Consider the following 18,972-nt stretch of genomic DNA (forward strand, 5'->3'; position numbering starts at 1 on the left):
TGGACGTTCTTCTAAGCTCCTAACCACTCAGCCTCTGCAGGGCAGCAGCCCCATTCAGATCACATACACTTAGGAATCCGGGTGGAGGTCTGGGGGAGGCGGGGGCCTAATACTTGTGAACAAATATGCTTTGTACATCTTTAAGTGGATGGTCCAACAGTCAAGAGGTTTTTGTAAGATCTCCATTCCATGTTCTGTTCACGAAAGAAGAACAGGATCACTTTTCTTCTTTTTCATTTTTTTGTATTATAGACATTGGCAAACATGTTCTAGGGCTATTTTCATTCACATTAGCAATGTACAAATCACTCATGTGACATGTTAGTGTGAGGATTGCAGAAGAATCATGGCACGATACAAAAAAGCCAAACGCTGCAACATTGCAAGAACATCTGAAGGCCAGAAGGATACCCCACAGTTTCATATCACGTTTGTTAACATTTGCAAAGAGATGTTTTCCAGTGTTGCTGGGTTTTGCAGGAGAACTGGGGTGCTTTGTGCTTTAGGGAGACCTTATTCACTAGTCCAGGTCTGATATTATTTCAGCACTATATTCAGTCCCTATGCACACAAACTGCATTTTCTTTTCTGATGGTTTCTGAAGAGGATATTTTAAAAGCGAACATAACAAAGAGATGCATCGTTGTAAATATAATGATATATAAAGCAGTGTCCTAGTTTTCCAACAATAAAGCATGTTTTTAATAAGGTCTGTGGGGAAAGGAAAAAAAAAGAGTAGCATACCGTTGAATATCCTAACAGCATTCATTTGTGATAATGTCTGTTGTACTTCTGACCTCAGGCAAATGTCCTTGAAAGTACATGCCTAAAAGATGCATGAATAAAGCATCTTAGAGGAAGGACAAGATTTAATGTTATTTGGGGCTTTTCATATGATACTCACAACATTCTTCAAAACACCTTTTGGCCACACTATGATTCCTTTACTTGAGTTCACTTTACTTGAGAAAGCAGCATAGATTGTAAGACCTGTTTGTCAGTCCAAGTCTCTCACATACTTAAATATTTTACCAAACACCTCCTAAAACAGAGCCTTTAAAAGGCTACACTGGTATAAACTGCATCTAATATTTATCAAAAATCCATGTTTAAATCTGGGAGATAACAACTGAAAGTTGTTTCATGTAGTAAGCGATCACATTTCCATGTAAGGACTAATGAGATGAACCAGACCAGACAAAGACCCTAAACCCACCACACAAACCAGCAGTTAAATGGGCTGAATGAAATGATGGAAGGCCGTTGTGAGAGAGACAGGGGTGGCAATGAACATACGTAGTGACAGAACCATCACTGGAGATACAGACAAACATGACGACTGGAAGGATGACTGCAAGAAGAAAAAGGAAAAGTAAAAAAAAAAAAGAAGGGAACCAAGAGGGACAGAAATAGGGAGAGAGCAAGAGTGAGAGAGAGTGAGAGAGAGAGAGAGAGAGAGCGTGCAAGAGAATGATTGAGCAAAAGAGAGAGAGAGAGAGAGGGAGGGAGGGCACTCTGTGCATGCTGGTTACCTTGACACTTGGCAAAAAGTGCACTGCAGATTTGAATCCAGATTTTTAAATCAACACTTTGATTTCCATAAAATATAATCAAGCTTTAGTTCCTGAAAAAGGACAATGGATTCCAGATTAGAACCCAATCACAGAACGAACGTACAACGTCCTCTCCAGTGTTTTTACAGAAGACGTCTCCCCCGCATCCTCCATTGAGCAGGGTTTCTTCTTCGGTGCTGGATGGCACACGTCCTCGTCATCTACAATAAGTCTAGAACCTTGTTAGCGAATGATGTCCAGGTAATGAAGGTCTGTGTAGAGCGCATTGATGAGCAGGGCTAAGAGGCAGTTGCTGTCATGCAGGCAGTGTCCCGGGTACTTTATGAACTGACAGGCCTGGCTCAGGGACGTCTGCAGCTCCGAATACTGCTTACTAACCGGCATGGCCTCCAGCACAGCCAACGCCTGAGAACACAGAGGTGTGGAAGGGTCGTGTGCCTCACAGCAGGTACACAAAGGTCACGCAGGTCTAGTTTAATTTACTAGAACATGTAAACTTCTGTATTTATTATTTCTTAAATGTTTACTCTTCTGAAAGCAGTTCAAAATCTGAGCTCATGTTTACGTACAACGTAGCAATGTAAACTAAACTATTCAGCTCTCATTGGTAAAAAATGATGTGAATAAAAATTCCTAAGCATCAAGTATCTTGCAAAGTTTTCACACATACTGTAGTTTTGGGTTTTTTTTTGTTCGTTTTGTTTAGTTTTAAACTAAACTCCATGTTTTAGAGAAAGCAACTGGGGCAAAAGAGTTCAACCAGAGAGTTCATAATAGAAAAAAACTAACCCCAAAAAGACTACAGAAAGGCTGCGTGTCTTTGCCTACAGGACTACTTTAATAACATGTCTAAATACCTACTGAAGGACTGTATTAAATCTTTTAAACTTCTGCCTATACACACCCTTTAGACCCGATGCCGAATATGTGCTCATACCTGCTGGGCTTTAGTGGACATGTGCAGCTCTGTCCCGGGGTGGAGGCGTAACTGGTTCTCCGAAGGTACTTGCACCAGCAGGAAGACGGACATGCTACGAGCCACGACCCGAAATCTGCAACGGAGGAAGACCAAATCGTCCCAAACCCCACAAGAACTCTACGTGCCATCACGTCTTCATGCAAACGGAGCCTCACCTGTTGGAGAGTGGGGACTTCCGCCCCAGCCCGATGGCTCCCAGGATGCCAGAGCCGAGCCGCTCTTCTGCCAGCTGGGCCAGCCGGTTCTGGAATGCCATCAAGGACAGCACCAGCGTGTCCAGCCCGCACGGGTCGCCCTGGTCCACCTGAACCTGCAGCAGCTGGAGGGCTTTGTGCCACCACAGGAATAGCTTGGCCTCGTCAGCAGGACCACTGTGACAACCATCAGAATGTCACACCCTCATCATATACATGCAGCAATATATATATATATATATAGAAAATCGTACAATAAAGGTATCTCATGATACTCTGAAGTCTATGGATTGTCGATAGCTAAAATGATCTTCAAAAGCCCATCATTTCAATTAGTCAGGTTCTAGGTGGGAGGGACAGGTCTGTTTCTATATTTTGAGACCCTTTTTAAGTTCCATCTTGGCCTTAGACTTGCACCCATGAGCATTAATCTAAACAGTATTTAGACTAAGTACCAGTAGTTATAATAATTCATATCTGGCCTTCCTCTGAAAAATCTACTACATTAAATCAATTATGGAGAGCACTTCCCAGAATGCATTAATGACTTTTATTCAAAACCACAGATGCATAAATCTGAATATTTTATTTCTTTTATTTCTTATTGGTCTACCCCAAGCATGAAAGAGTCTGCGTTACCTGGGAAAGACCTGGTTAATCCAGGAGGTGAGCAGCACCAGGGTCTTCTTCTCATTAAGCAGCGTTTGTTCCATGTTGAGCTTCTGGAGGATGTAAACGTAGAGGGTGAGGTAGCTGCCCAGAGCCAGGCTCTCCTGAACGAAGTCCTCAGTAGTCAGCTCAGGAACCTGGAGGGAGACCAGGATGGGCCCCCAGCCAGAGTACTGATCTACACAGCCACCTGAGGGAGGACATTTACGGGACCATGGCAGATTCATCTGTCAACATGATACTTTGGCATCAATAGATTGACTAAAACAGAAGACTCCACATCTAAAGGACAAAACCCCAACTCATTTCTCCAAGCTGACAGACTATTACCGTCATTGAAGTAGGACAGTATGCAGGCCTCCGTGGTCAAGGTCATGTGACGCACAGAGGCCAGGCATCTGCAGGCGGCCGTGAGCAGAGGCAAGACCAGGGCGCCCCGGGCCCTTTTCTCAACCCAGGAGTGCAGCTTCGATCCCAGACCTTCAGCTGTGGACACACTCGCTCCATTTAACAGGGTCAGCATCTCGGCAAACAGACTGCAGGTGGCCATGTGTCTTTGCTGGGGATCTGTTTCTGATGGAGTAAAAGGGCAGGGTTGCTGTATTTATCTTAACGGACTAATTTTACTGCAGAACAGAAATGGGTAAATTAGGGGATCCATGTCAGTGCTATTTACACTGGTTAGCTTATCAATCAAGTATTAATCAATGCCCACATGGACGGATGGATGGACACACACACACTTACTTTAGAAAAAAACTGACAAGTATCAAGTAAATGTCATAATTTATTAAGTTTAATATTTTAAGATTTTAAGTTAAGCCTGAAATTTTGGGTGATGAGATGAAAATTCATCATTATTGAATAAAATGGGGGAAAAAACTCTATTCTCTTACCAGGGGGGTTAAAAATGACGATGCACTCCAAAAGCTTCTCCATCTCCGTCTCTAATGAAGCCAGACTGATGTTACCATTTTGATCCAGAGATGTCAAAAACTGCACCATCAGATGGAGAAAGGACTGGCACTTCAAAGTCATATCCTAGTAGGAGAAGAGAACAGCAGATAAAAAATGCCCATCTAATATATTTTTTAGATAATTAGGAGTGAATGCTACTAACCTTATGATGTAATCCGTCAAAAGTAGATCCAAAGCCAGCGGCCATTTTGAGAAGTTTGATAACTAGTTGTGAGGATGTGTCTCGGCTGAGAACGAGCATGGCTGGATAGTGTGTGTTCACATAGCCTGTGACATTCTGGTAGGAGGAGAAGTCTACAAGATACCAGGGCAGAGATGCCGACTGGCCAAGCAGATTTAACAGGGGAGACTCCTGTGGAAGAAAAAGAGGAAGACAAAACTTACAAATAACTCTCTGAACTAGCATGCAAGACAAAATTCTTCATATCTTCCAAATTCTTCTCTGACTTTCTGAGAGGAAATGTAACAGTTCTGGCCAATGTACTATAGCAATGAGGTGTCCCATTTGTCTTCTTTAGTGCTGTAGTCTAATGAAGCTTCTCGTTTGTCTTCATTGGTGCTGTAGTCTGATGAGGCATCTTGCTTGTCTTCTTTGGTGCTGTAGTCTGATGAGGCATCTCATTTGTCTTCTCTAGTGCTGTAGTCTGATGAAGCGTCTCGTTTGTCTTCTTTGGTGCTGTAGTCTGATGAAGCGTCTCGTTTGTCTTCTTTGGTGCTGTAGTCTGATGAAGCGTCTCATTTGTCTTCTTTGGTGCTGTAGTCTGATGAGGCGTCTCAATTGTCTTCTTTGGTGCTGTAGTCTAATGAAACGTCTCATTTGTCTTCTTTAGTGCTGTAGTCTGATGAAGCGTCTCATTTGTCTTCTTTAGTGCTGTAGTCTGATGAAGCATCTCGTTTGTCTTCTTTAGTGCTGTAGTCTGATAAAGCGTCTTGTTTGTCTTCTTTAGTGCTGTAGTCTGATAAAGCGTCTTGTTTGTCTTCTTTGGTGCTGTAGTCTGATGAAGCGTCTCACTTGTCTTCTTTAGTACTGTAGTCTGATGAAGTGTCTCACTTGTCTTCTTTAGTACTGTAGTCTGATGAAGCGTCTCGTTTGTCTTCTTTGGCGCTGTAGTCTGATGGTCAGCAGACAGTAAGCTCGGCTTATTCATCATTAACCAGTTGATCAACCTGGTCAGACCCTCCATATGGACCAAATGGGTGTCTGTTTAATTCTGTTTTCCATGACTTGAGTTTCAGATTATGATCTTAGCCAAAGTGTGAGGGCTTTGCAGGTTTAGGTTTGTAATTACAATTAAATAAACAGTTATGATACATTACATTTTGAATGATCAGATGCAAGTTTCTACTGAGGCTACCTTAAGATCTTTGACAGGACTTTTAATGAAAATATCTAATAGGTTTGTTCTTAGCAGGTGTCTGGCATTGCCACAGTCTTGCCAACAACAGGCTGGAGGAATGAACACTTTGTATGGAAATTCCAAGATGCTGCTCCAGCAATCTAAAAACATGTCAAAGCATCATTTTCATCACATCATTAGCTGCACAGATTAATGCGCAACGAAGCAATAGAACACGAAGTATGCTGTGTGATTATCAGCGAAAATTATACGAAGAAAAAGCTGCCTCCTAAAGGCAAACAGTCAGACTGCACACATACGTACTGGGGCACTTGTTCAAGTTTCCTGACCTGCCTAGAAAGCCTTTTAGTGAATTAAAACTTAACACAGTCCCATAATCTTAGTGGTAGGTTAGAGTGAGTAAGAAAAAAAGAAACCTTAACAAACAGGCTGATTCCATAAATATGTCTACTCACAGGTTTGTTTAGAAGCTGATCCTCTTTGGCTAGGAAGACCATCAGGTAGATTAGGTAGACTACCATGGTCTGGGCATGGGCAGAGGGCTGTGCACTCATGGCATCACTTAACACGCTGACCCAGTTGACTTCACATAGGACTTCACCCAGGAACAGGAAGCAGGTCTTTGGACTTCCTCTTTCAACCTGATCAGACACAGATTCAGGCTTATAACAAATGAAAAGCACTAATTACAACTGAAGAAAAATGCTGTATTTTCCTCAACTTTTGGTAAAAAACACATTTACACCTTTTACTTATGCGCTCAACCTTATAGGCATAGAAAAGTGTGATATGGCTTATTCTGTAAAATGTACTGTGAGGGCGTGATTTGAACTGCAGGGCTCACTAGGAGACACATCTCACATTGAAGAACTGGTTCATGATGGTCTGGTCTGGATGGAGTTCCCTCCAAGGCAGGCGGCTGTACTCCGTGTGATAGGTGTACAGCAGGTACTCCGGCATCTTGGGAGACGTGCAGCTCTCGCAGTACTGCACGAGGTGGAGCCACAGGGCTCCTCGTTGCCCTGGCAACAGCCGGTCTGCTCCAATAACAAAAGATGTCGGGAACCAATTAAACGGTAGTATTACACAAGAAATGTCAGACCGAATTAACATAATAGCCCGTTTTATATATTTACATGCTTAATATTTCAGTGTTGATGGGGAAAAGATTACATGGCAGGAAAGAGGAAACAGGAAACAAATATGTTTGGTTTATAATCTGAGCAAAAACTCAAGGTGAATCATATTTCCATACCTTTGAATTTGTCGTGCAAGGTCTCAGCCAGCTGTGTATACAAGCTGACCAGACTGACTGCTACTGTGGTATCAGATTCCAGCCAGGGAGAACAGCGAGGATTGCTGATGATAAATAAATATATATATATGGAACACAGTCTTCATATTAGTCATTATTTTTCATTTCATGCCGCTAAAAGAGTAAGCAAAGTGAACCATACCTTGCATCATCCGTATCAAGGACCAGAATCCAGGGCTTGAAGAGTTTAGTCATTTTTGAGTGAAGGTCCTCAATAGCTACATTTTAAATACGAAAACACTAAACGTTAAGTGCTCACAATCACAGAGTGGAAACAATATTAACATATTAGCAGAACAATGAAGTGGCAACAAGGGGAAAGGTCAATTCTCCCATGAAATAATCATCAAAAAGAGGAGTAAAACTGAAATCGCTTTACAATCCACACAGCTAACCATGCAACACAGCTTACTGTGCTGTACTACTGGAGATGGGTTGTTAGCCTATTTCTTAGAACCCTTTTTCTGATTTTGAACTTACTGTACATGACTCATAAGGGATATTGAAATCATAACATCCCTCAACAGTCACAGTACCTGAAAGTAATTTTCACCTTGCATCGAATATATGAATATGCTAATAATTCAAATTTGCATTTACTAAGTTCAGCAGCTAAATATTATTATAGCACATCACACCCTAAATAAAAGCTAACTAAATTAAACTAAAGACCTGTGCTGGGTCAAATTGATTAACTCTGATAACATCAACATCACCAACATCAACTTCAAGTTTAAAAATTGGTATTACTCTTCTACCTTTCACTAGTCTTGGACTCCCCAGGGGCTCCGTGCTACAACTGTTGAGCTCCAGATCAATGAGGTAAGTTATGAGATACTCCCAGAACCCCTTGAGTTCCTCCATGTACGGCCTCCATTTGGAAAGGAGGCCAAAACTGCGGAAGTCTCCTTTAGACAGACGGAGCTTGAGAAAGTAGTTTGAGAGCCACTCTATCGTTTCAACAACCTGGTGGGAAAAGTCAACAATATAGGTCGTACATGCAGTGTATGATTCAGTCTTTAATGTAGTCACCAAATAATTATGTATAGCGTTTATTAAGCGTATGCTTTTATTTTATATAACAAGGTTTCAGTGGAAAGAACATGTTGACACTGTCAAAATAAAAGTAGAATTCGCATTCATAAATGTGGAATACCTGTTGAGGGGAGAGAAGGACAGAGTGTGTGGAGGAGGATTTGGACACTTTCTTCTTCGAATGAGGGAAGCAGCCAAGCGCTCGCAGCAAAGACTTCCAGCAATCGGCACTGAGGAGCTGCTCTGAAGAGCCTGTCAGACAGACACGTCTATGGTCAGATTCCAACTTCATCTACAGGCGTCTGCCAAAAACAGCCTTTCATTCATCTTGTGAAGGGACTGGTAATTATCCAGAGAGCTGGTGATGTCGCTTCACAGGAATCAAGATCATAGGAGTCGGCCCCAACACACACACCCGGTCATATTCACTTACAGAATAAATTTCACCAACACATTAAAAGACTTTTTTTAAGCAATTTCTTCCAGTTTTATATTTTGTTCCCGGGGACAGTTCTCTAATAATCATAATTATTTCATACTGATTCAGAAAATCCATTATTAAACACTGAAACACACTCACACCTATCTGACTCATTTCTTATAAGTGGCCATATTTGTTTTGTCTGTGTATAATGGCAAAATTTCAAGAAAATCAGTATTTCTTCCCAGCACCTGCAGTGTGGGCACTTCATGAAGTCTGAAAAACAAAACAGAACTGAAGGGGGGAGACGTCTGATAATGAGAACTGACCTAAGTGTATGGCGAACCGGTTAGGCTAGACTTCCTTATATGGCTGTGTACTTTCAAACATGCTGTACATGGGCTCGCTGTATGTGCACACACCTTTACTGTCACCTTCAGCATTTGGAAGATGCCCTTATTCAGAGTGACTTCTCTATTTATCAGTATGACAGGATGTGCTGTCCCTGGGAGCGTTTCTCTCGGTACAGGTGACTCACTGTGGGTGAGGAGCCTGAGGACGTCGCTGTAGTGGTCTGGGAACTGGTAACGTAGAAGCTGGGTCCAGTGCTTGCAGAAGAGGTTGAAGGGCATGAGGAGCTCGGGCTCAGGCTGCAGGCCACAGGCGGTGAGGGCCAGGTGGATGAGCTCCATCAGACGGCTCCGTGTGGGGAACGGTGAGAGAGTGGCTGACAGCCACTGGGTCAGGTCGAACTGCAGGAGGAAAGAGAGAGAGTCGAATGAACTCTCAAATGCTCACTAGTCAGTCATTATTGCAGCTCCTGTCGCCGGTATGAATGGGTGCTCAAATGTAAAGTGTCAAGGAAGGTGTAAGGAAAAGGTAGGCAGCTCTGGGACTGCTGAATGGTTATAAATGGAAAACCGGTATCATAGTTGTGAAGGGAAGTGAACGACCGAGCTGGAGAGTCTCACAGAAAGTGGCAAACTTCCACTTCTTTTCCGTCAAGGGAATAAACTAATTAGGACTCCTATATAAGAAGGAAGGGTCATGTAATAATTAAAGCTTAACCTCTAGTACACCTCTAAAAGCCAACATTTCATTTCAATTCTACACAACAGATTTTCATTAATTCCCTGAACTTCACATAAAAATAGTAACATGTCAAATGTACTGGTCTCCCCAATTGCCAAATTACAAAACCTCCAGGACCGTTTTGTTCAGGCTGAAGCAGTCCGCCCACAATGGACCCAGTGCACTATAGCTCCACTTCTGCACTGAAGTGGCTACTCGGGCAAAAATAGCATAAAGCATGGACTGGTTCCTAGCTGGGCTGCCCAGTGGAGGAGGGGTGTCCTGCTGAGTCCTGGTCCTCCCAAGGTTTCTCCCTAAATCCAGCCCAGGGAGTTTTTCCTTGCCACTGTTGCCTTTGGCTTGCTCATTAGGGATCTGGACCCAGACATTTGTAAAACTGCTTTGTAACAATGTGAATTGTCAAAAGCACTACAAAAATAAATGACCGACTTCCTTTATAATTTGCCCTAAAGATATTAGGAATCTACGCAAGCACCTTGAGCTCTGCTTATCCAGACTGACATACTTTTGTGAGGAGCATAAAGATGACGTCTCCGCTGTCGGCGTGGAGCGCCATCACCACCTCCTCATACAGAGCCACCAGCTCGGGAGCGGCTGCGTTTGGGGTGAAGTACGGGGAGAGCAGGTTACACAGACGTCTGTTCTGGAGGATCGTCTTCAACACACGCCTGCACTCGGCGGGAGTGTCCCGGATAAAGACCTGGGTACAAGAGACCCAATGGATACATTTATCCATTTGTATCCAGTTTCACAGCTGGCACATACAAATTATACCTAACAAATACAGAAAACCTTCAAAATGAAATGTAAAATGTACAAAAAGAACATACAAAAAAACCTCATGATTAAATGGTCCGTTTCCAAAGACATACCTGTCCCAGAATCTCCACACAGGAGGTGAAGAATTGACGGGTGGGTGGATGTCTCTGGGTGTCCTCACAAACGAAAGAGACGATTTGATAGAAGGCTGCGATGCCCGCCTTTTGGAAGGCTGGTGATGGGTGTAACTTGTAGGCGTTAACAAGGGTCCTAAACGCAGAAAAACAAGACAGAGAGGTTCACCAATGACATAAAGGGACATGAAAAGCTCATGATAACAGCACTAAAGAACATTCTAGTGCCACTATAATTGAAGTTCAGTTCATTTCAGAACACAGCATGCATCCCAGGTGGCACTAGTCAGGCCAGAAACAGCCTGCTGGATCAGACGAGCACTGACGTGATGAAGTTCTCGGTGTGCACGGCGGCTTCGGCCAGGCTCTGAGGAAGAGGCTTGACCGCATCCGCCTGGAGCTGCTTGAGGTCAGTCTTCAGGGACTGGATCTGGTTCTGGACCGGCTCGAGCTTGTGCATGCCCGCGTACTGCAATACATTGGGACAGACAGTGGATGAGGTCAGGCCAACAGCAGATACAAACATCCATCTTTCTGAATGGTTATGCAACAATTTGTGTGCTATGTTTAGGCTGAGGCTTATTACTGCATTAATGCAATAATACACAACACATGTGCCACACACTGACGAGGGACAGAAATGACTGTATGTGTGTGTGTTGTGTGTGGCACCTTGACGGTGATGTGGGCGGGGCCCTGGCAGGGCCGGCCCCCTCTGCCCCTGCACTCCAGCTGCATGGAGAGCTGCTCGTCACGGTTGGTGTAAAGCTGAGGGAGCAGCTCCAACAGCTCGCTGTCCAGCACCACTTGCTGCGTCTCTCGCATGGCTGCCAGCCTGTCACGCAGTTCACACGTCAGTGAGGGAGCCCACCACCGCAGAGCCCCACCACCAAAACACCCACTTTGGGGGCCCATAATGAGGCACTTGGAAAAAGGGGCTAATATAACTTTTAAGAAAGGCTGAGAATATAGATTGAACACTTGAAATATATCAGTCTGTGTGCATGGAATGAGTATAATATAAGTTTCACTTTTTGAATATAATTACTGAAATAAATCAACTTTTTCATGATATTCTAATTTTATGACCAGCACCTGTATATCATACAACCAATGTACTCAATAATGGAGGGGAATCCCATAATGTTTGAGGTGCATTAAAAGCCTGGTTCCTTGCGGTCATATTAAGGGAGATATTCCTTTGTCCTTTGTCTGGTATTCTGGCCCTGGAAGTAGGTGTATCTCACTTGGCCTGGTGCTGGAGGTTAGTGAGGTCATGCTGGATGAGAACAGTGCACGCCCGCTCGTCAGACAGACTCCCGCTGGGAATATCGGGCACCGGGGCTTTAACAGGCACCAGCAGCAACGCAGCCTGAGGGGCATCGTGTTTCTTCAGGTTGGTGAGGATACGTTCTTTTGCTGGAAGGAACCAATAGGGGATCGATGATGATTCAAAGGACAAGGTTAATTCAAAGTGCCTTCAATACACAGTCATTTAATAAAACCGAGTTAGAATTTGGCTAAATTCTATTCTGATACCATAACGCAAGGAATAGATTGTACAATTGACACATAATCCAAGTTATGTTAAGTTTCTATTAAGAACAGCAAGTTTGAAAAGGAGTGTGATCTCTGCACTACTGTTTACTGACCTCCCATGATAGACCTGTATGAAGAGCACACACACATCAGTCTCACTGATCACACCACATTTGTTTTACTAAGACAACGGTGGCATTGTTGAGGACCCGCGAGATGTTCAGATCATTCAGTTAGTTTCGATTGTCACAAATCAGTTTTCACATGTGCTATATTTAAACAACTCAGGAGGAAGCGGTGGTCTGAGAAAAGGTGTACGCACCAGCCTGAGGATTGATGAAGTCAGTGAAGATGGAATTGCTGCTGGTCTGGGAGAATGACGGCTCCCTTTTGACCTTCACCCACAGACTACGAACTTCATTCAGTTCATGCTGGACTCGCTCAATGTCCAAATACTCTATCCACAGCTCCTAAGCCATATTCAAAAGACTGAATTAGCACTAAGATTGCTTTAGTACACTGGCTTTATAACATATATATGTTTAGTCTAGTCAGGCAATAACACATTTTCTGGTGATTCAGAAAGTAACAAATTATTACTCTTAATATTATACAAACAGTTGACTAAAACACTATGTTTTAAACAGTGAAATGTATCAGTTATCATCATGCAAATGGACAAACAACGTAATGCATTTATCAACATTAGTGCTTCGGGTGAACTGGCCTATACAAACAGCTGTGATCACAACATTGACGTTACGACTTTGAGGGAGAATGTCTGGCCGGGTCTTACCTGCTGGCCCTGCATAATTTTGGCCAGCCGATGGGCATCGTATTGCTTCGGAAGCGAGGGCAAGAAGACCTCCTGTGTCTGCAGGTTCTCATCATCCATCCATGCAGCAAAGGCACTGAAGAGTCTGCCACAAGATAAAGTAACAGCACCAAAACGCTTAGACCACGCAGGACCACACAGGACCCAGTCTGGGAGCCCCGTCTGAAGCTACACCAAGATTACTTTAAATAAATGCTGCTTGTATGTTACTTGGACGTGACAATCTTATTTGCAGATAATCCACGCAGGCGCACCTACCTAACTAGTTCTACGTGGAGCTCCGGAGACGTCATGCAGTGGGCGATGGGGGTGCTGGGAGCGGTCTCGCCTTCGCTGGGGACCTTCAGCGCCTTCCCGGCCGCGTGGTGGAAGTCACACACCTCCACCAGACGCTGCCGGAGCTCGTTCAGCAGGGCGACGTGCGCGGCACAGTGGAAGTAGCGCTTCCCGATGCAGCCTTTAGCTTCCAGTCTGACGGCACAGCGCAACACGTTTGACTGATCAGACACCAGACACGAGGGACACCAGACAAGGCCACGCTTCAGCTCGGCGACTTAGGCAGTTATGCATTTGTGGTTCGGCTGTTGGTGATTTCATTTTTAAATGAATTCCACAATTTCAGTTTCCATCTCATTTTGCCCTTATATCATTTTTACTTAACACTAAGCAATTTATGCTAGCATGAGGATGTTTTTGAAATAGACTACAAAGCGCTTCTGTAAGGACAAGGGCATCTGCCTAATGCTATAAATGTAAATGGAAAACGTAGTATGAGTAATCGTGGATGATTTAAACACAAGGACAGCTCTAAACACACATTCATAAACTGTTTAAAACCAGTGACGTTTATCCCAGTCTGAGCTGTCTTGGTTGGGATGGTGTAGTTTTAACAGCAGCGCTGAACGCACCCAAACTCTGGGCCGGGCTGGCGGAGGTAAAGCTGCAGGAACTTTTGCCAGATGAGCGGGAGGAGCGGGTGGTCCGCGGGCGTGGCCAGGGCCTGCTGGGCCCAGCGGTAGATCATCAGCCTCTGCAGGGAGGGAACCACGTGCAGCTTCAGACGCACCTGTGCCTTCTGATTGGCGGAAGAACACAACTCAGTTGGACCGAGGACTCAAGAAATGTACTCAAGTATTTAGTATGGCATCTTAGACTTGAGCAGTAGCACGAGACCGATTCTCTTAAAGCTGAACTGGAGCCTGAACAGTATGACATCAGAAGATCAGAACACCTCAGGACAGTCTCCACAAAAGATTTCAGGATGTGCTTAGTGCCAAGGGAGGTCACACTAAATACAGACCTTTCCTAGGTTAGTACTAGCTTAGTACTGATAAAATCACCTGAGAAATAATTTGTTATGGTCATTATACCATTGCTAAAATAACAACTGTAGACACAATGACAAATACAGAGACATACATTAATACACACACACACACACACACACACACACACACACACACACACACACACACACACACACACACACACAGTTTAAATGTATGTCTGAGGGAACTGTGCTTATGTGGAGCATGAGCAGGGCGCAGAGCGGGTAGGTGACGTGAAGGTGGAGGGCACCTTGAGAGCCTGCTCAGGGCTGAGGGCAGGACAGCACAGGAGCTCATGGTCCACACAGCGCCGCAGCTGAGAGTCCTCCTCAAAGATGGCCTCCATGTTCAAGACCAACCAGGCGAACCACACCTACCATCCAATAAAAACACATGGTAGTAAGAGCTTAAAATTCAGAACTGAAGGCACATGCAGATCTTTTAAAACTCCTCATATTTGAGTTCTTTTTGCATGATCTCGTCTAATGAACTGATGTTTTTCAGTTGTCCCTTAGAAACACAACTTAAGAAGTACAACTGTTCAAATCTGGAAAAAAACCACAGAAACATTGAAGGGGGGAAGAATTAATCAAGCACTTCATGTCCCTGCAACAGACCTACCTCACCAGTTAACGCATTGCCCTCAATGAAGGATGGAGTTATGTTTCCTGCCACGATCCATCCCATCAGAGATGACAACAGACCCTTGTCACCATGGTAACCAAGTGCATTCTGTAGAGACAGAGTTTCTGTATTGGTGTTTTTCTTCTTCATTATAATGCTTGATGACAAACTGGCCTTCCTTCTATGATACGGCATACATCACCTTGTGTTGCTGGTAGAGGATTTTATGGAGACATTCCTCCTGCTGATGGAGAAAGGCAGCGTGGCACAGATGGTCCAGCAGGTACAGGACGGTTCTGTCTCTGTGCCAGAGGTTCTGCTCAATCAGAACCTGCAGCCAGAACTCCAAAACAGCTACAGCTCCGACACAGCCAACCCTGGAGCTCTCCAAGATGTGGGCCTGGAACCAGGATGAAGACAGCATTTTTTCACAGAACCATATTAACATCCATCATCCATATCATATTCCAACTGGTTTTGTTTTCGATATCGTTGATACCTTATGGACTAATAAGGAAGAGGGAACTGGCAAGAACACGATGTCTCACCTGGATCATACTATTGAGGAGCTTGATGTTCTCACAGCTGGAGATGCCTATGAGATGCTGGGTGACTCTGTGTGTGACGTGTTGGGTGACGCCCTGGGGCGTCCCACTGTCCAGCTGAATGAACAGCTGCATGCAGTTTAGAAACCTGAGAGACCGACAAAACATAACAGGAATAAAGAAAACACACAGACAATACACTACACCCATCCCGCCACTTCAACATAAACTCAAATGTCACTATTTTTTAAGACCATGATCAGGAATCAAGTTTTTCAAATCTGGGTTTTCTTTATAACATCCTCGTTAAAATACACAGCAGGTATGTTTACCAAAGTGTTCACAGGGGAAAACGATTCGAAATGATGTCATTCTATTGTGAATGCATCCTTTGCTTTAAGGGTTTCACTGTGCCACTGAGCTCTCCACCTTACAAGTCTGGTATCATCCCATCTGTACAGCCTGCTTCTCGATTTAAATAAGACGTTTTTGGCAGCAATCTCAACAATTGGATGAACAAAATGGAAGGAGAAATGTTGCCAAAATGGGTGAAGTGGCAGGATGTAGGAGAATGTCCCCAGACCATCTGGCCTCAAACTACTTTACTGTCAGAACTCACAAGAGCACCACTAAAGGCACGAAAACAAACAGAAGTGTGAAATATTTGATGACATAAAAGGTTCCTAACTGTTCATTCTTCAGCAGGTAGAAGTGGCAGTGATAAGCCAGCGGTAGGATGTTTTCCAACACATGGATCACAGCTTTCAGATGGCGAGACTGGACCAAGGTCTTCAGCTGAGGAATTCCTTCACTGCAGAACCTCTCCAGACTAGAGCAAGGACAACAGATAATGATTACGCCATCTCAAGTTACACAATGCGCACATGGCTCTAGCAAAGAAACCGTGTTATCAGGAAGAACTTGCCGACTTTAAAAACAGTATATAACAGAGAAACGGGTCATGTTCAAACCTGTGGCCAATGGTGGTCATGTTGAGTGCCAGGAAACAGCCAATGGGGATGCCTGCTTTGACAGCTTTGAGCACAGGGTGCATGGTAGGCGAGTCTGTGATCTCGGGCACAGTGGGGACGGTGGGGGACGGCAGCGGACACCAGGCTTCCTGGGGAGCCCTCTCGTTGGCGTGGAGCTTGAGGCGCAGTACCAGGTCCCACGCCCACTGGTTAAAGGACGTCTCTGGGGTCTGACCCAGCCGCATGATGCTGGCGAGGTAAGACACCTGCGGAGGAGGGCAGAGAGCAGGAGTGCAAGAAAGAGAAGGGAAAAGAGGAGCGAGAGAGGGAGAGAGAGAGAGAGAGAGAGAGAGAGAGAGAGAGAGAGAGAGAGAGAGAGATGCAGGGGAGAGGTAGAGTGGGAAAGAGGAGATTTTCATTGGGATCACAGTTATGCAAAAGAATTAAAGTTTGGCTTGGGGACAGACGTGGGACAGCCTCAGCCAAGACTTGAAATAGTTCTTCAGCACAGACACAGCGCCATCCGGTGAGCATGTGGGGGAAGCACCATCCATTGCCTCTGCTTTATTTGACTTTTGAGCTCTTGGAAAAGATCTATAGTACCTGTTTAATGCCCTCAGATATGATGCCAGCATAGGGTTTATCTGTGAGGTACTTCTGATAGGCCTCCACCACCAACAGCGCCACCTCACTGTGCAATGCAGCAGACAGGGCAAGACTGCCATTCTAAAAGGTAAAGGAAAGATCTTGCATGTTTGATAAGTGTGGTCATGTTGAGAAAATAAATCACACAGTCAGTTAGGTCACATGATTAGTGGGTAGCTGTGGGGTAAAGGTTAAAGATATGAGCTTGGGGCCTTGAGGTTGGTGTTTAAAACCCCACAACTAGCAGTAGTACCCTTGGGTAAGGCCCCTAACCCCGCAACTGCTCCCTGGGCACCACAGCAGGTGTCTGCCCACTACTCTGGGTTTGTGTGTGTGTGTGTGTGTTCACTCTGGGTGTGTGTGTGTGTGTTCACTCCAGGTACATGAGTACTCACTCTGGATGGGTTAAATGCAGAGAGAAATTCCCCTTAGAGGATTAATAAAGGTTCTTCTTCTAGTACATCTGTATTTATGACCAGTAGCTTCCTCTCATCATATTTGGTATAGAGTGGTAATACTTCTAACATAAACCACCTGTTTACACCACAAACGCCACCTGTTTACACCACAGTCAGTACTTTTGTTTCTTCCTCCACCCCACACATTTGAACTTCACGTGAGAAAAGCACAAAACCTTGGAGTGAAGCTACAGACAATCTGTGCTTACCGCCTGGAATCCCCAGTTAAGGCCCTCCAGGATGATGCAGGCCAGTTTGTTCTCCACGGCAGACAGGCTGTAATCCAGGAGCCAGGTCCGAATGACCCCGATCTCGGCCGGGCTGGGGCTCCACAAGTGCAGGGGTAGCTCCTTAAACAGGTACAAGGACACCTAGAGGAACGGAGCGGGAACACAGCTAAGCATATTAACAGAAAGTCAGCAGGAAGTCAGATTGCTTTAGCCATGTGTAATACTAGATATTATTCAGGGTTCCCACTAGGCATGGAATTTCTGGAATGTTGTGGAATTTTAATTTAAGTGCAGATTTGATCATTTTCTGGGTCATGTCTTGGATTACCTGGGAATTCTGTTAAATTGTAGTGGCCATTTATGAAAAATATAAATTTTTACACATTTCTCATATAGATTGGTTATATATACTTGATATTTCTGCACCAAATAATATTATCAATGGCTGTTTTTCTGTTCATTATAGGTCATAGAAATTCAGTGTTTTACTAAGGGAAAAGGCAGAGAATGTGCCATTTCACTCAGACTAGGAACTGCTTTTTAAACCATGTAAGGCATTCATCACAATCATGTTTAAGTGACATGAAGGGCTCTGCTTATTGAAATCTAGCGCCGCGTCCCCCAAAGGGGAACTCCCAGCTGCACAGTTGGAAGACCCACCATGCCAACCTTCTCCATGGTCTCCCGGAGTCTCCCCAGCAGCACGGAGATGATGTGCGGGTGGGCCAAGGCTACGGCTGCCAGCAGCTCACGTCCCACTTTGGAGAAGATCTCCCGTGTGGCCACACTGACGTAAGACACCTGAGACATGAGGAAGAACGCTAGATATAGTTTAGCGAGGTAAAAATATAGCAGACCAGATAAAAAAATGGGAAGAAAATGGCATTTTTCTGGTGTTGAATGTATTAGTAAAAATTAGATTTAGATTTAGAGTGCTCTAAATTCAGTGAAATGAAAGCACTACATATGTATGGCTCTAAAATCTGCAATACCACCAGGTACTGAAAAATACAACATGCTAGGGCTGTCGCGATAACCGCAGTATAGCAATACCGCGCTATTGACGAGAAAATCGCAACGTACGGGAATTAACCGCAACAACCGCAATATTTGTGTTTTTTCCCATGCGAGGGGAAAGTGCCTGTGCAAGAGTTAAAGTCATTTTCCCATCAACCCCCTGTTATCATCCGGCGCGGCTGATCAACAATCCGTCTCCTTTTTTCAAAGATGGAAACTACGGCAGATGCTCTGGTCAAAAAACAAAACGCGACTTCGCCGGTTTGGGAGCA

General features: G+C 44.4%; 1 protein-coding gene across 2 annotated transcripts in view; it reads right to left on the bottom strand.

The window, feature by feature from the left end:
• Positions 1–230: 230 nt before the first annotated feature.
• Positions 231–18,972, bottom strand: part of epg5 (ectopic P-granules autophagy protein 5 homolog (C. elegans)) — a 29,335-nt gene continuing 10,593 nt past the window's right edge. For both annotated transcript variants that reach the window (XM_076997569.1, XM_076997570.1), the window contains exons 14-45: positions 18,344–18,484; positions 17,663–17,824; positions 16,954–17,076; positions 16,351–16,616; positions 16,068–16,208; positions 15,383–15,527; positions 15,037–15,234; positions 14,832–14,942; positions 14,461–14,583; positions 13,791–13,957; positions 13,141–13,353; positions 12,844–12,967; positions 12,370–12,517; positions 11,756–11,927; positions 11,181–11,343; positions 10,835–10,977; positions 10,488–10,644; positions 10,121–10,315; positions 9,062–9,275; positions 8,224–8,354; positions 7,826–8,033; positions 7,210–7,285; positions 7,008–7,111; positions 6,614–6,789; positions 6,208–6,393; positions 4,537–4,746; positions 4,313–4,457; positions 3,747–3,989; positions 3,387–3,606; positions 2,709–2,924; positions 2,512–2,626; positions 231–1,979 (exon numbers count right to left, since the gene is read on the bottom strand). In XM_076997569.1, the coding sequence (XP_076853684.1) occupies positions 1,797–1,979; positions 2,512–2,626; positions 2,709–2,924; positions 3,387–3,606; positions 3,747–3,989; positions 4,313–4,457; positions 4,537–4,746; positions 6,208–6,393; positions 6,614–6,789; positions 7,008–7,111; positions 7,210–7,285; positions 7,826–8,033; positions 8,224–8,354; positions 9,062–9,275; positions 10,121–10,315; positions 10,488–10,644; positions 10,835–10,977; positions 11,181–11,343; positions 11,756–11,927; positions 12,370–12,517; positions 12,844–12,967; positions 13,141–13,353; positions 13,791–13,957; positions 14,461–14,583; positions 14,832–14,942; positions 15,037–15,234; positions 15,383–15,527; positions 16,068–16,208; positions 16,351–16,616; positions 16,954–17,076; positions 17,663–17,824; positions 18,344–18,484 (5,319 nt within the window). In that variant the 3' untranslated portion in view covers positions 231–1,796. The remainder of the gene's footprint in view (positions 1,980–2,511; positions 2,627–2,708; positions 2,925–3,386; positions 3,607–3,746; positions 3,990–4,312; positions 4,458–4,536; positions 4,747–6,207; positions 6,394–6,613; positions 6,790–7,007; positions 7,112–7,209; positions 7,286–7,825; positions 8,034–8,223; positions 8,355–9,061; positions 9,276–10,120; positions 10,316–10,487; positions 10,645–10,834; positions 10,978–11,180; positions 11,344–11,755; positions 11,928–12,369; positions 12,518–12,843; positions 12,968–13,140; positions 13,354–13,790; positions 13,958–14,460; positions 14,584–14,831; positions 14,943–15,036; positions 15,235–15,382; positions 15,528–16,067; positions 16,209–16,350; positions 16,617–16,953; positions 17,077–17,662; positions 17,825–18,343; positions 18,485–18,972) is intronic.

Source organism: Brachyhypopomus gauderio, chromosome 3 (assembly GCF_052324685.1).
Source record: "Brachyhypopomus gauderio isolate BG-103 chromosome 3, BGAUD_0.2, whole genome shotgun sequence".
In the NCBI taxonomy this organism is placed as follows: Eukaryota; Metazoa; Chordata; class Actinopteri; order Gymnotiformes; family Hypopomidae; genus Brachyhypopomus; species Brachyhypopomus gauderio.